This window comes from Anthonomus grandis, chromosome 8 (assembly GCF_022605725.1).
Source record: "Anthonomus grandis grandis chromosome 8, icAntGran1.3, whole genome shotgun sequence".
NCBI lineage: Eukaryota > Metazoa > Arthropoda > Insecta > Coleoptera > Curculionidae > Anthonomus > Anthonomus grandis.
This window is the reverse complement of record NC_065553.1, coordinates 26,478,034-26,494,703: the sequence shown is the minus strand read 5'-3', so window position 1 is coordinate 26,494,703 and position 16,670 is coordinate 26,478,034. Positions and strand designations below refer to the sequence as shown.

The 16,670-nt window shown below is 32.7% G+C and overlaps 1 protein-coding gene across 1 annotated transcript in view; it reads right to left on the bottom strand.

Moving 5' to 3' along the window:
• LOC126739393 (laminin subunit alpha) overlaps positions 1 to 16,670 on the bottom strand; it is a 328,515-nt gene that overhangs the window by 51,907 nt on the left and 259,938 nt on the right. The window contains exons 42-44 of the mRNA XM_050445058.1: positions 12,329 to 12,613; positions 12,061 to 12,271; positions 7,437 to 7,626 (exon numbers count right to left, since the gene is read on the bottom strand). Coding sequence (XP_050301015.1) covers positions 7,437 to 7,626; positions 12,061 to 12,271; positions 12,329 to 12,613 — 686 coding nt within the window. The remainder of the gene's footprint in view (positions 1 to 7,436; positions 7,627 to 12,060; positions 12,272 to 12,328; positions 12,614 to 16,670) is intronic.

Below are 16,670 nucleotides of genomic sequence, written 5' to 3'. Positions count from 1 at the left end.
ATGTATAAGTGAATTGTATGAAATTGTAAACCTTAATTATATATAAAATAATTTTGTACCTTTAAAACAAATTAATAAAAATTTTCCACTTTATTTTAGTAAAAAAAATTATTGATAACAAAAGAATCGAGCTCATAATAAATGGAAAAGATCAAACTCTGAAATTCAATATCGCGTATTTAGTGAGTTACGTCGACAAAGTAAAACAATGATACATTTGGAATATGTTAAGTATGTAAAATCTGTTGATAATGATACTTCAAAGAATAAAAAGAAATTCTGGCAATTAATTTCTGTTAACAATAAAAGTAGTGGAATACCCAATTCTGTATACCTTAATTAGAAAGCTGCTTGAAGACCTCAGATCAGCCAACTAATCTGAGATTTTTTAAGGGAGCTTTTCAACCCTGTGTACAGTCAGTAAATCATAATAATTCACCCATATTTGATGCAATTATTCCTAATGCGTTCTTTTTAGGTTCAGAGGAAGTATGGAGAGCTCTGTCTGACTTGGACGATGCCTCTGACTCTGACTTCCCTGATTCTCCTCTTATAGTATGAGAAGAGAATCAGAGATCATTGTTCTAATTAACAAGAACACTAAATTAGAAACTTAGCACTTTATTGTATTTCTGCTCTTGTATTATTTTTTAGTTAAGTACACCTGAAACACTTTGTAATTTGTGGATGTTCCTTTGGGTTTCGGCCTGTTAACATCCTATTTGTTTTTGATAAATAAATAAAAATAAATAAATAAAGAAATAAATATCGCTTATATTACATTATTGGCAAAAGATCATAAACGTTGGCAAAAGAAGATAAATTGAATGAAACACAACCCCAAGGAAATATAGTGAATCTTTAAGAAGTTATTATGGAAAAAAACGTAGCAATCCAACAATCATGTTTAATGGAAAGCAGGAAGTGAATGATATAGATATTTCGAAAAATTTCAGTGCTTTCTTTTTGACGAGTATTAAGGGTATTTGTGGAACTCTACAAATTAATGTGAACAATTTTACGACAATGCTAGCTGAAATTAATACAACTTTTTTACAGTACAACAAAATTGCAAAATTTTAGAATGCTCAAACTTAAAGAATTAAGGAAGACCGCGAAAAGTATGAAAAACAAAACACGCAGGATGAACGGAATTACTACCAGTTTAATGAAAACTGCCTTTGAACTTATAAGGGATAGATTTCTTCAAGCAACAAATGAAGCTGGCAGATTTCCTGAACACTGAAAAACAGCTATGGTAATCCCAATTCAAAAAGTTAAGAACACAAATAAATATGAAGAGTTTCGACCTATTAATATGGTGCCTGTATATGAACAATTTTTGGAATTAGCTGTAAACAGACAGAGCTGTAAACAGAGAGTTTATTGAGCATGCGGAAAATAACAATTTTCTATTTAAATTCCAAGCTGGATTTAAATATAAACTGGAAGTGCTCTACAAACGATATTATATGACTGAAAAACTGCATAAGATAAAAAACAAATATTAGGTAATGTTTTTAGACGGGCCTTCAAATCAATTGATAGACAACTGCTGCTTTTAAAGCTGCACAGTTACGAATTTGGACCGAGTATTGTAAACTGGAGGGAGAAATTTCTTATGAACCCAGACCAATTTGTAAAATTTGATAACTTTCAACTTTTTAACTACTGAAAAAAATTATCTTTGATGATATTACAAGGAACAGTTTTGGGACCAAATTTATTCACACTGTATATAAATGACTTTATTCCCCAGTTCAAACATTGTAAAATTCAATTATTCGTGAACGACACTATATAATATATTACCCAGTCGGTACCCAATGGCCCTGGAATATGCCACCTATATCTCATTTGACGAAATATATTGCAATATGCCTAAAATATCTCATGAATATGCCATATATCGTTTATGCAGAAGCAATATTCCTGTCATATATTTAACAGATATGCAGCGAATATTCAATTTTTATCAGTCAGATATTCCAGCGGCATAAGTTTTAAAATGAATAACATATTTTTTTCAATTTTTTTATAAACTATATACATATGTGTTTAATTTTCAAAATTTCGTTTGTGAAGAGTATATGGATATAGGCCATAGATATTTAATTTTTGCAGTTAATATACCACTTTAAGAATAATTATTCTTTAGGTATATTATTATATCTTTAGTTGTTTTTTTCTGCTCCAATACAATTGATTTATTATCATTTATTTAGCTAAAGCATCAGAGCTCTCAGAAAAATGTAAGTACCGATAATCGGTGACAGTCATCTGCCTTCATTATGACTTTATTATGTTCTGATACACCGTTTTTACTATTTATTTATAAACTGTATATTCTGATTTAATTAATTACCAATATTAATATTTTTTTTCTTTTTTAGAAATAGAGATACTTTTGAAAGTCAACTCTAAGAAAAATAAAGCATAGAATAAATGTGACTAAACATTCTTTATTTTTAGTTTTTTGACTTTTAAATATTTATTGTTTTTACCTGTGTAATGTAAAGCTGATTAAGCGGTTAATCAATTAACAGTTTAAATATTTATTTTAATAATTTGTAAGTTTAAACCACAAGATTTTGTTTTTATTTTTTTTTAGTTTTTTACTATAAAATGTATAGTTTTTATCGGTTTACAAGATTAAAATATTTATTTTAAGTTGTATTTATAAAATATTTGTTTTATTATTCTCTTTAATCTAATGACATATTAAAACCTTTTGAGAAGAAATAATAAAAAATGCCATACTATTTGTTACACAGTAGTTTGTTTCTCAATTCTTTTATGTACCAGTGTTCTCAATTTGTAGTAAGTACCATTTAATTCTTTTTTTGCTCTGCATGGTATTTTTTTTATTGGAAAAGAATCTTGCCCTGAATTTATCATTAAAAAAAGAATAAGAAATTAAGACTTTATAATTTAAAAAAATGAAAATAAAAAGGAAACATTTTTTATTTTTAAACAACTTTTAATTCAGAATATATTTGAGTTGAAAAAATGCAGTTTGGAATAAGTTTTAAAGAGTTTGGTGGAACAAGAGAACCACCATATCTTTATTATAAATCTTTCTTTGGCAATTCAATGAACGGTCATTAAGTAGTAAATGGGACAATTTTTCTTGTGTAGATGAATACTGTTCAAAAACACCCTTAATTCAAATTACGACAAACGGGTGTGGTTCAATTTGAATGTTGGAGTGGGAGGTGTTCATATCTTGACAAAAATATGGTGATTCTAATTTTTCCAACCTCTATGGCAATTATTCCAAACAGCATTTTTAATAACTTTTATATTTTACGATATTTACAACGAAATATTCACATCGACACTTTTAGAATTGATATCCTGTATAGATAGTTAGATATGCCTTAGATATAATATAAAAGAGGAAAAAATATTGCAGAGTTTTAAAAAGATATTCCTGGCATATGTTTTATGGTGACCTGCGATATCCCCTGAATATGCCTAACATATGCCAAGGGAGATATAAGATATTACTGGCATATCCTGGGTATACCATCTACCGCATTGACCGTAGCCTGGAATGGAAGCCATGGAAGGTGGTGGGGTGCTTATAGCAGTTAGTAACAAGTTTAGATCTAGAAAAATTGCTACTCCTTACATCTCAGTGGAGCAAGTATATGTCGAAGTAAATATTTGTAAGAAGTCATTTGTTTTTGGTGGAGTGTATATTTTACCAAATGCTACACGCGATAAGTACGAGTTACATGGGATGTCAGTTCATGAAATCTGTGATACCTACCAATCATAAACGGTGCTGGTGTTCGGTAATTACAACGTACCTGAGGCAGTTTGGTCAAATGGTGGTTATGGGGTTTGTGTATCTTACAATGAACACTATCCAGCCCGAGTATTAGCTGAAATGTTTTCTTATCATAATATGTTTCAATGCAATAACGTACCAAATAACAGAAACACATTTTTACATTTAGTATTTTCTGATTTGCAGAGTATTTTCTGACTGCATTTTTAGTAATAGTTTGCACCACGTTTCTTATCATAATAATATTTAAACTGACTCATCTTCACTAATGCTTGATGAATTTTATTTCGATTTTCGGAATGCCGACTTTGAGGCTATTAACTTTCATTTGGGGCTATTGATTGGAGTATGAATTTTGATGGGTTGAATGTTGATGGTGCTGCGGGTAAATTAAATGATATTTTACAGGATTGCCTTGATTTGTATGTTCCTAAAAAGAGACTAAGGTCTTCATCTTTTCCTAAATGGTTTAGTCCTTTACTTAAAGACTTAATTTGTAAAAAGAAGGCTGCACACAGGAAATATACGTCTACTCTCTCACCTGACTCTTATGCTCGTTTTTCGACCCTTAGATCTCGATGTAAAGTAGAACACGATCGTTGCTTTAGTGAAATATTGGTAAAGTGGAGAGGTCAATGGTGGATGATAGTCGTTACTTTTGGAGGTTTGTCAATGACAAAAGAAAGAGCAATGCATTTCCAAATTCGATGTTTTTGGGCCGAGAAATGGCAGAGTCTAGGGAAGCCATTCCTGATGGGGAAGCCTCTCCAGATGATCTTTAATATGTCTTTACAGGACTCTACCTTCCCAGAAGCTTGGAAGTACAGTTTCATCATGCCGATATTTAAGGCTGGCAATAGGGGGGATATTGCCAATTATCGTGGAGTATGTATTCAAAACTCATTGGCCAAATTATTTGATAGTTTGGTTTGCGGTCAGCTAACATGGCAATGCAAAGGAATCATTAGTGAAAAACAGTCAGGATTCTCTTCTGGGAAATCCACAACCAGCTGTTTAGTTCAATACGAGTATGATCTGTTGGGGGCTTTGGAGGGGGGGTTCAGACTGATGCGGTCTATACCGACTTCTCTAAGGCCTTCGACAGGGTGAACTTTGGTCTCTTGCTGGCTAAGTTGGAAAGTGCTGTTTTTCATGACTCTCTCTTAACATAAAGAGTTTTCTGATAGGAAGAACTCAGAGTGTGAAGGTGCATGGCTGTACTTCCGCACCTACTAATGTAGTCTCAGGGGTTCCTCAGGGATCTCACTGTGCCCCTCTGCTCCTCAATCTATTTGTGAATGATATTGTTAATGTGATCAATCATAGTTCTGTGAGTATGTTTGCTGATGATCTGAAGCCCTACATGCAGATTAAGCAGGTGAATGATATAGCCAAACTTCAGGAAGACCTTGATGCTTTGTGTGAGTGGTCAGTGATGAATGGATTGATGAATGTAGTCAAGGATTTGGGCGTGTGGTTCGATGAGCATCTGAGATTTGTTCATCACATCTCTAAAATAACTTTAAAGGGACTAAGAGTGTTGGAGTGCTGGTATAGTTCACATCTCTTTCTGCAAGCCTATAGACTCCTTTATGTCTCACTGGTTAGATCTAATCTTGAATTCTCTTCAGTAATGTGGTCTCCTCTATATCAGAATTCAATAGATATGATTGAGAGAGTGCAATATGGATTTTTACGGTGTGCTGCATTTAGAATGGGCTTTAGCTTTGACGAGTACCATCGTGAGGACATAAGAGTAAGACTTAACCTGGATAAATTGGCCAAAAGGCGTGTGAACGCTGATCTTTGTTTTGTCTTTAAGCTGGTTAGTGGCATAACTAATGCTTCTGACCTTCTTTCTAAAGTGGGTCTCAATGTTCCAAATAGAACTCTACGCAATTTTGACCTTTATCATGTTCCTATGCACAGAACTGAATATGGCCGTCATTCTCCTATCGATAGATCTCTGAGTGTCTTAAACGCTCATAACATTGATTTATGTAGTAGTTCACTGTCCGTTTTTAAAAATAGCTTGAGCAGACTATGGCTATAATGGTGTCAACTCAGTTCTTAGATATATATATTTATTTACATTGTATCAACTTACTAGGTTAAGTTATGTATTATGTAATAATCTATTTTGTACATTTATTTTGTAAAATGGGGATTCCCGTAAATTTAATAAAAATTTAATATATGAATATGTCAATTAGATATTCTGGGCATATGCATGCAATGTCTCGACGTCTTCGTTTGACTCTTAGACAAACAAAGCCAAGTAGACATAATTTACCTGGATTTTTCTAAGTCTTAAGGATCAGTTGGATCATAGTCTTCTTTTAAAAAAACTTCAAAGCTATGGTTTTTCATCTGATTTTAACTCCTTATTTGAAAGTTATTTGTTAGGCAGAAAACAATATGTTTTTCACAGGGGCTTTCGTTCACATAAATAATATTGCATCTTCGGGGCTCTAACTTGGCACCGTTATTCTTTCTGGTATTTATAAATGATTTAATTACTATCCTTATCAATAAGAAACTCCTATTTGCCAATGACCTGAATATATTTTATATATATGATTGTTATTCCTTGCAGAGCAACTTGAATTGTATTGGTTTGTGGTGCACTAAAAACAAATTAAATACTTTTTCACGGAAAAAAAAATTGAATTTAAATATAGTTTATCAACAAATCTAAATTAACCTTTGTGGATCAGGTAGAGTCTGTCTCTGATCGCGCTGGTAGGGCACTGGGCTTTATAGTACGCAACTGTCGGGGTTTTAATAACACAGAAGCAATAAAAACTGTTATATGTGCTTCTGTTATATAAAGCCCTTACTATGAAATTCATAAGTATTCGATGGAAAAAATTCAACGAAAGTTTCTTAAGTATCTATTCTTTTAAGTTGATGGTTTTTACCCTCCACAGGGCATTTTATATATTCTTCTTTTAACTCGATTCTCTCTAGAATCACTTGAATTCAGGAGAAACAAAGCCTTAGTTGTATTGTTGCATAGAATTTTACGTGGGGATATTGACTGTTCTGAATTGCTAAATAAATTAAATTTTTGTGTACCACGATTAAATTCTAGGAGTACTAAAACCTTTTACCGTACCAAGGCAAATACGAATATACTCTTATATTTACCCCTGCATGTAATGTGCAATAACGCTAATAGAGTCTCACAATATTGTAATTTATTTGCATGCTCTGATGCTGAAGTTGTAAGAGTGTTTTTGCAACTTTGCTGTTTGTATTGTTTAGAGACTCTCTTTGAGATTTAGATATAAGGGTATTTATTTTGTTTCGGGTTTATAATTTGTGGTTGCTCATTTTTATATAGGAAGCTTAAGATTGTATTATTGCTTAATTATATTTTAACAATTTATAGCAATTGTTAAAATATAATTTATACTATGATGTCGCGGAGAATATTTTAGTTTATGTATGTCTTTATTATATCTTAAAAATTGTTAAAACATTATTGTAACCTTTGGCTCTGTAAATGATTTATACAGTTGTGCTGTATTGCTAAAAATAAATAAGAATAAATAAATAAATAAGTGTGTTTGTGCTGCCTGGCTGTTGGATTAAAATTCAACTTCAGATCAAAGAAAATAGATAATAACCATCATACCTCCAAACGAAACCGTATCGATGGCCTCCAAACTGGTTCCAGTAATCGGGACAGATTTGGTCGGGAACGCTTGGTCATCCACCTTCAATTGACCTTCCGGTCCATCTCTTTCAACCACTATGGTGTGCCAATGGCCGTCATTATATGCGATCGTTGATGCTAACTTCTTGGTTCCGTGGCCCAAATTATACTAGAAATAAATAAATGTTGTTAATCCACGGATTTTCTCTTACTTTAGATTTTGAAATACTTAAGATTTTTAAATTGGTAGATTAGGTATAAGCTGACTTTAATTATAGAAGACATTCAAGCTGACTTGCGATCGTCCGCGTACTCGGCTATTTTAACATATCTGATTTTTTATTTGAATTCACCTACAGGAAAGTTTGCTACCGTATAATTAGATACTGAATTATAATAATTGGACCTTGCATCATACTTTACTTGAAATTCATCCCACTATGTCCTGCCAGTCCGTCGATAAACTTAATAAGGACCCAGCTCTTGTATTCAATTTTAGAAGAGCTAATTTTCATATTTTCTGCCACTTGATTCTTGAAGCAAACTGGTCATCTGGGTATTTATCCTCCGATGTTAACTATTCATGTAGTGCTCTGTATGACACATTGAACGAGATATTTGGTTGCCTGTGTCCCATTTAAGCAGAAGCGCAAACACAAATTTCGCACTTATTTATTCTCGAGAGCTGATTAATAACATATATAGGAAAGAACAGCTCCTTAAGAACTTTATATTAAATAGATCAGATCTATATCGCCATTTGGCAACGTTGGACGTAATAAGAAAGCACTAGTGTTTTGATTTTTATCTGATTTATTTAAATCAGTTTCTATGATTGTTTAAAACTGTAAAATACTAATACTAAAATACGGTAGTGTCTTAATACATTGTAAAGCTCCCTAAAGAACTGTGAATAAATGCTGTCCCTTTTTTGGATTACTAGTAAATATGAGTGTCCATAAAATACGAGTTACGAGTGTCCATAAAATAATCAATACCCGGTCTTCGGTGCACAAAGTGTACAGTTTTTCCAAAATCACGTATAGAATGCAGTTCGTGTACTAATTGGTCGCATGTAAACTGCCTAGAAGAAGAAAAGTCACTAATGGATTTGGAAAAGGTTGATCGACCTATTAAGCTATCAAAAAAATCTGTTCAGGCTAATTCAAATTCCGTTTGCTTCATCTGGTAGTAGTTCGAACTCTCGGTCTGCTCCTGAGCCGTCACTATCCATTTCCTGGCATAACTTAGCTATTAACGACATAAGGTAATCCTGAGAAAAATCAAAGAACTTTCTTTTGAATTTGCCATTGCAAATAATATTCGATAGAATTTTAATATCGAAAAGAAATCCTGTAGTAAAGATTGGTTGCGTGGATTTTTGGTGCCACATCCATGAATTTTTTTAAGGCGTCCTGAAGCTACCAGTCTCAATAGGGTAATGGCATTCAATATAAATGATGTTAACTTATTCTAGGATAATTTGGAACTGCTTTATGATAGGCACAAATTTCCTACCAGTCGCATTTTTAACATGGATGAAACTGGCATTAATGGAGTTCATAAACATCGTAGAATTTTGGCGGAAAAGAGCAGAAAGCAGGTAAGTGCCATTACTAGTGGAGGGAGAGGTCAAACAACCACACTTGTATGTTGCATGAGTGCCGCAAGAGATTTTTTTGTTCCTCTTATGTTCATTGTTAAGCGCGAATGAATGAACAATGCTCTCTTAAAAAATGGACCAGTAGATGCGATTTACCAGTGTTCTAAGTCAGTTTGAATCGCCGAAGATTTGTTTTTAGAATGGCTAAAGCATTTGGCCAAATACGTAAATGCTTCAAATGAGGATCCCGTCTTAGTTGTTTTAGACAACCATATAACACAGTCTTCTCTTAAGTCGTATTTATTTTGTCGTGAAAACCGAATCCATCTTATTTCACTACCCCGACATACCTCTCATCGGTTACAGCCTCTAGACGTGACTTTCTTTAGTTTGAAGCATCTAGCAAGGAATGTGATTTTTATTTGAAATCTCATTATTAAGTTAAAATTGATGCTACAGACATAGCAAAGCTCTTTGCTAGGGCGTACAATCGGGTCACTTCTAAATAAAAGTGTTTATATGGATTTAGAACTACAGGCATATTTCCCTTGGACGGAAATCTATTTGTCAATGAAGATTTCTTTGACATGTCATCTGAAGAACAAAATTCTGAAACTCCCAATGCAAAACTCCTGAAGAGTCCATTTAAATAAGTCCGAAGCCTGGAAGTAGCAATGATCCCGGCCAAAAACGAAGGGACAACTTAGACGTAAAGTTACACCACCGCTGCAAGTTATTAACAAAGGGCAACATGGTCAACTAAAAAGAAAGCTACGGCGATGTCAAGAAAGTGAATCCTCCAGCGATAGTTTATCATCGATATTAACAGAAATCTCCGGTGAGGACACAACAGATGATGACGATAGAACTATAAAATTAAAAAGCACCTCTTTCGAAGACTTTCATACCATATCACAAATAAAACTAAATTAGGGCCCAAAGAAAAAAGCAAATTTGAGACTCCTTTGGAACCATCATTGGAGGAAAACAAAGCAAAGAGAGACCAGAAAAAACTGAGTAAAGCTACGAAAAAAATATTTGCTCACCAAAAATTAACGTATCAAAATTAAATTTAGAAAAAAAATTAAAGTATCAAAAAAACAATCCAACACAAATAAAGAAAAAGCCCAAACCCAAGCACTGTGATGGACAAAACAAAAACAACGTATGCCCAATATCCGGAGAAACTGGGGTTTCAAAAGAACTGTGGTGGCGGTGTACATCGTACTTGGCTCCATGCCGCCTGCTTTGCAGCAACACGTCTAGAAGAGCTAAATTCGTGTGAAGCCTGCCAATAAATATTGATCGATATTACCCTCGGTTATGATCGGTTATGATATTATCTGACCATTGGTGAAAAATGAAATGAGAAGTCACGTTTGTTTTTATTTTTGGTAGTATATTTACGTATGCGAAGAATTATTTATATACTATTAAGAAGATATTTTTTAAGCGATCGATATTCGACTCCTTTCCCCAAAATACAACCAGATCTCCTTGCTCCTTGCTAAAGAAATTATAGGATTAAAAGTCTACACGGTAGGATTAAGAGTCTGCACTGCAAAAGTTTTCTTGGAAAAGGGAAAGGAACATTTTCTTTGATTTAAGGTCCTGGAAATAATTTTCAATACTCAACATAGTGTAACGATCTCAACCGCTGCGAATTTACCAGCTGTTCTCCGTCATTCAGGAATTATCTAGATGGTGCAAAACGGCGGGCACACCGCGCGACATCTATGAAGACACTGGTCTAATTAATATATAAGGAGCCTTCGCCGCTAGGAAGCCAGTTGAAGTCCGAACATTGGCGGACTTTTAAATCAAAATAAATAGTAGGAATTAAATACAGTGTAAATACATGTTTCTAGTACTGTGAACCTATTTTTGTGCCTCCAGTGTTTTAATTCGTACCTAAACGAAAGGCAAAAACGCTACAATAGTATACAGATTTTACGTAAAACTTAAAATTAAAGGCTTTTAGGTAATTAATAGGTAAATTTAAGTCATAAGGACATAAAGAGGAATGACCACCAAAGGAATTATGGAAAAAATAGAAAAACCAGGGTAGAGAGTACGCCCAGATAAAGGGAACAAATTAGGCAATTCCTCTCTCCTGCGATCTCCTCAAACACCCTGTATTCAAAATACCTAGAAAGAATCATCAAAAGAAACTCCGGTTTCTTCAAACTTTCAAAGAATCTATAGAAATAATATAGGGTATTTCCGATATGGAGAATGAGAGCGAGGGAGAGAGGATTTTTACACATATTTATGGCTCTTACAATCATTTTTTAATGATTTGTCCCAAGACGTTCAGACATCTTTACGTTTCCCTTTGTTCATGCAGAGAAATTTGAATTATTCCAGACGTATCCTCCTTTTGTCGCTTTTGATAAAAAATTATCCAATTTTCTAGTCAAAAATAAGGCAAAACAGAAAAGCTGTGTTCAGACCTGGGTAGTCACATCTAGTGAGGAGAATTCGAAAGAAGAAACAAGAAAGTACCAGTAAATGTCTTAATGATACCAAAGTCTTTAGTCCACGAATCCAAAAAAAGAAAAAAAGGAATATTATTCTAAGGTAAGAATATCAATCCTGCCTATTTCATTTAGTCCTTTCAGCAAATAGTCATTTAAAAGCAAACTAAGTTAGTTATAAATTATACCAAAAATTTCATAGATCCTGGACTTATGTTTAGAACAGTAGAGGTTAGCAATTTGTAGATCGTATAAGCAGATTTTAATTATTTTTTTACCTATATATAAAAAATTAGGTTGCATGTTTAAAATAAAGTTACATATTGCAGTTCATTCACTTGAAGTTATTACGTAACTTAATCCGACGTATTCTTTTCTAAACTACTTTAAAAGATCTGATGGTGCTCTTAAATTGAATAAAACTGTTATTAGATTCTATTTAAGCAAATGGGAGCTAACTTGGAAGTTAACTTTTCCCGGTAAACACGTAACTAAACTTCTTCATTTATATAATAAATTTTACCTGATATAATACTTTTCCATTCCTGAGCTCTAAAGCAACAAAAGTCTTTTCTTTACCAGCCAAGAAGAGTAAACCTTCACTGGCAAAAGTCTTAAATCGCATTTGCATCCAGAACCGATTTCTCATTTGTATTGAGGTGGCGTCCATAATTGCGTAACCTTGTCCGTTAAATCTTAAGCCGGTATTGGGGTTGGTGTCGATCAGTTTGTCCCTAAGAAAAAACACTAAATTGCACATTAGTTCACACTAAAATATTTAAATTCGGTACCTTTCTTGTGCCCCATGGTTGTTCTCGTACCCGTTCACAAAGTTCCATAAAGAAACCGGCTTATTTCCAATGACCAGCTCTTCGATTTCCCCATCGAACGAACTGACATCGATGTCCTTTTGCATTTCGTAATTCGGCGGAAAACTGCCTACGAAAAGTTTCGATTTCTCTTTGTCTAAATTTAATATCGTGTATGGTCCCTTAAGGTTCTTTTCCACCGTTTTGATGTCTTCTTGTTTGTCTTTTAACTCCTCACGGATGCTTAGTTTCAGATTGTGACCCACCCTAGAGAAAAATTATTAAATTACTCTATATAAATTGTTTAGCCAAAAACGGCCGATCACGTCAATATTTAATATTGAAGGGGACATTTACTCACAGAAATTTCGTTTTTCTGAAGTCATCCCCTCACCCTCCAGTTTTTTTTAAATGGAAATAAGGGTCGATTGATACTTTAAATTAAAGGTAATTTTATTCTCTATATAGCTCAATTTCTAATTTTTGATTTTATCAGTTCGTTCTCAAGAAATATGGATAAAAGTGGATAAAAAAATAAACCCTTATTTAAATGAAAAAAATTAAAAGTATCTAACACCTATTTTATTAAATGTTGAAAATGATCTCCTTTGACCTCTGGATTGATGGCGTTCTGTCGAAGTTCCAAGTAACTTTCAGCATTAAGATTTGTGTTAAAAAAAATGGTCCAACAATATGATCTTCCTGAATACATAAGTTACATATATTAAGTTTTTGAGATCGCTGCGTATGTGTTTCTCGAAATAAATGAGGATTAGTACCGTTCCAGTATCGACAGTTGTATCTATTGATTTCACCATGTAAATAAAAGGAGCATTCGTCCGAGAAACAGACATTGTACAGCAAATTTCTGACACGATTTAACCTATCACTAATACTCACAAAATTGTACATGACGACCAAAATCATATTCATTTGGCTCATATACATACACTGTGTCCCATTTTGGATGAGATTGCAGGGTATCTCTGTCATTTTTTAAGATATAGCTTTGAGATTTTCGCGACCCTGTATCACTTTTTTGTAAAACTTTGAAAGCCACAAACATTTAAACTACTTTTGTTTCAAAAATACAGAGCGAAAACAAAAATGTTCACTTTTCGAGATGTTATTATTTCTTAGGTCCTGTATATGATAGAAAAAAAAATAGAAACTGCTTATAATAGATATTTTTACTTGAAATTCAGTGGCGTATCAGTCCCTCACAATAGACTTGACTCTTCTTGTCTTGTCCCTCACAATCGACCCCAATGTACTGAAATAAATAACTTAACAAGTGGCCTGGAGAAAATTAAAACTGGCATACCACAAGGTACAATTCTTGGACCTATTTTATTTATTAGATACATACATTATTTACCTAACATAAAAATCGATGGAGAAGTTATTTCATATACAGATGACACAGCCTTAATATTTAACGGAATTATATGGGGGAAAACTAAAGAAAGGGTTAAATTAGTCAAACATTGAAAGTCAAACATTGGCTAGACCATTTTAAATTGTCACTGAACCTTCAAAATACACAGTATGTAGCTTTTTCCCCAAAATGACTAGTAGGCCAGCTTTTGATTACATAAGAGTCATGAGTCACAGTGATGTAATAAAATCTTGTGATTAAACAAAATATCTTGGTGTTATTGTAGATCAAAATCTTAAATGGACACATCACATAAATAATGTAGCATCTAAAGTTAGGAAATTAGTATATAAGTTTTATATTTTAAGGGAGTAAACTTAAATGCAAACTTGTCAATTTTAATTTATAAATCCTTGGTAGAATCTATATTGTGTTATGGAATATTGTGTTATACAAATTGTCCAAAACTAACTAATTCTAAAAGTAATAAACAAAAAAAAGTAAATTTTAGCATAACCAAAGAAGCATAAACCAAATTAAAAATTTTAGTAAAAAATGTAGGATGTTTATATTTGAAAATGTGAGATTACTTGAGAGAGCATTTGTGTAATATTATAGAGTATGTATGGGTGTGAGTGTATGTGTATGTATGCATGTATGTATGTGTGTAGGTACATAATACGATCTGAAAGTTCTGTGTTTGTAATTATTAATTACTTAATTTCTATCTGGGTAACCATGTACGTTATGTTTGAATTTGAAAAAAAAATTTAAGTATAGCTCTTATTATTAATTTGTCTTTGTTATTTATTGATTTATGTTAGTATAATTTTGCAAGTGTTAAATTAATTTTTAATTGTTTAATTAATTTAGTTTGTTAAGTATCGTTCTTTTTTTAATATTTTCACTATATGGAAGGACGGTTTTCAAACGAAGAAAAGCTAGACATGGTGGAGTGTTATATCTTATGTTGGAAAAATTATGATGCCATTGCACACATGTATGAAAATAAGTATCCTGAGAGAAACCAGCCTGGTCGTTCTATATTTAGGAGACGGCTTAAAAATCTCAAGAAACACGGTGCTTTCAAATAACCTGTGCCCATTAGAAATAAGGCAATAAATAAAGAAAAAGGAAAAACCATTCTCCAGTCAGATGTTAAAGATCCTACAACATCAACAAGGAAAATAGAAAAAACTACAGGAGTGCCAAAATTAACGGCTCATTTTGTTTTAAAAAAGAACAAATACAATTATCGAGTTTGTCAAGATCTTAGACCCGGGGATGATACTCGACGGCTGACATTTTGTGAATGGTACACCAGAAAAAATCAAGAAGGCGTTAATTTTCCCTTCAAGGTAATATGGTCAGATGAAAGTATGGTTACAAATAATGGAACTTTTAATCGTTTTAATTCCCATTATTGGTCACAAGAAAATCAACGAGAAAAAAATGAATCCGGGCACCAACATCAATTTGGTTTTAATATTTGGCTAGCCATTTTGGGTACAAATATATTAGGGCCATTTATTTATCACGATTCGCTGACATCTAATCTTTACCTAAATTTGCTCCAAAATAATTATAATAATAACAAAAGAGCGATTATACAGCCTTCCATTTGGAATATTTATAGATTGCTGGTTTCAACAAGATGGGGCGGGGCATAATTCCAGAGAAGTACGAGAATACTTAAATCAACAATTTCATGGTACGAGAGATACTAGTAGATGCATTGCGACGTACGGTGTTGTGCAGTGGAGTTTACAATCGCCAGATTTGACAGAAGTATTCGAAATGTTGAAGTGGTTGAAACTGTATTTAATTAAGGATCGAATTACGCAACTTTTCTCTAATTTAACCGACCTCGTATCTCCTACCGTTTCTGAGATCTCCATGTAGTTCATCCTTATCTTGGACACCCTGTATATAAACAATAATATATTTATTTGTATTTGTATTTAAGAATTTTTTTAGAGCACTGTTTATAAGATTGGAAGCAAACTTGGTATTTTTTTAAATGAAACACCCTGTATGGTGTACCGTCAAATTTTTGCATTTTTTTTTTAATACGCTGATGTATCATAAGCTAATCTTTAATAAATTTTAGTTTCAAAATCAGAAAAATTCATTGAATTCCTTTTGAACTCTTACCTCTTCCTCTATTTTTCTACAAGAAATATAGGATCCTGCTTCCACACACGCTAAAACAATTATTTCGTTAGCTTCATTTCTTTTAACATGAGATTGCCAAGGTATGAATAGCAGCTATAATTTAAAAGATTGGAGTTTACCCGGGCTACGGTATGCCCGAGATGGCTCACGTCTTTCTGATAAGATCTTTTTAAGATTTTTTGAATTTTGTAACAAAATAAAATAAGCCGATTTTTTGCCTGTTTAAATATAATCGCAGCGCTGATTCGACATTTGCGTTAAAAGGTTTTAAGTATTTTATAATATCATACTTTTAAAAATTTTGAAGTTGCATCTTCTCACCGTCAGTCACATTATTAATTTGTATAGTCTGTAACTTAATTTCTATGAATGCAATAAATAAAACATTTTTTATCAAATTTCAACTTTCAACGTGTGAAAGAATTCATGGCCTACTATTAAAAAAACAAATATAAAGATGGATTTTTCTAATTTTTGAAACTAAAATTTATTAAAGATTAGGTTGTGATACATGAATGTATTCAGAAAAAAAAATTACGTAAAAATATACAGGGTGTTTTATTTAAAAAACACTAAGTTTGGACACAAAAGCTCTTAAAAACATTGCTCTAAAAATTTGTTTAAATATGCCACTGACTTAAATATAAAAATATCTATTATTTTACATCTTATACAGGGGCTGAGAAATAATAACACCGCCAAAAGTGAACATTTTCGTCTTCACCCTATATTTCAGGACAAAAATCGTTTTTATTTCGTTAATCGTTTAAA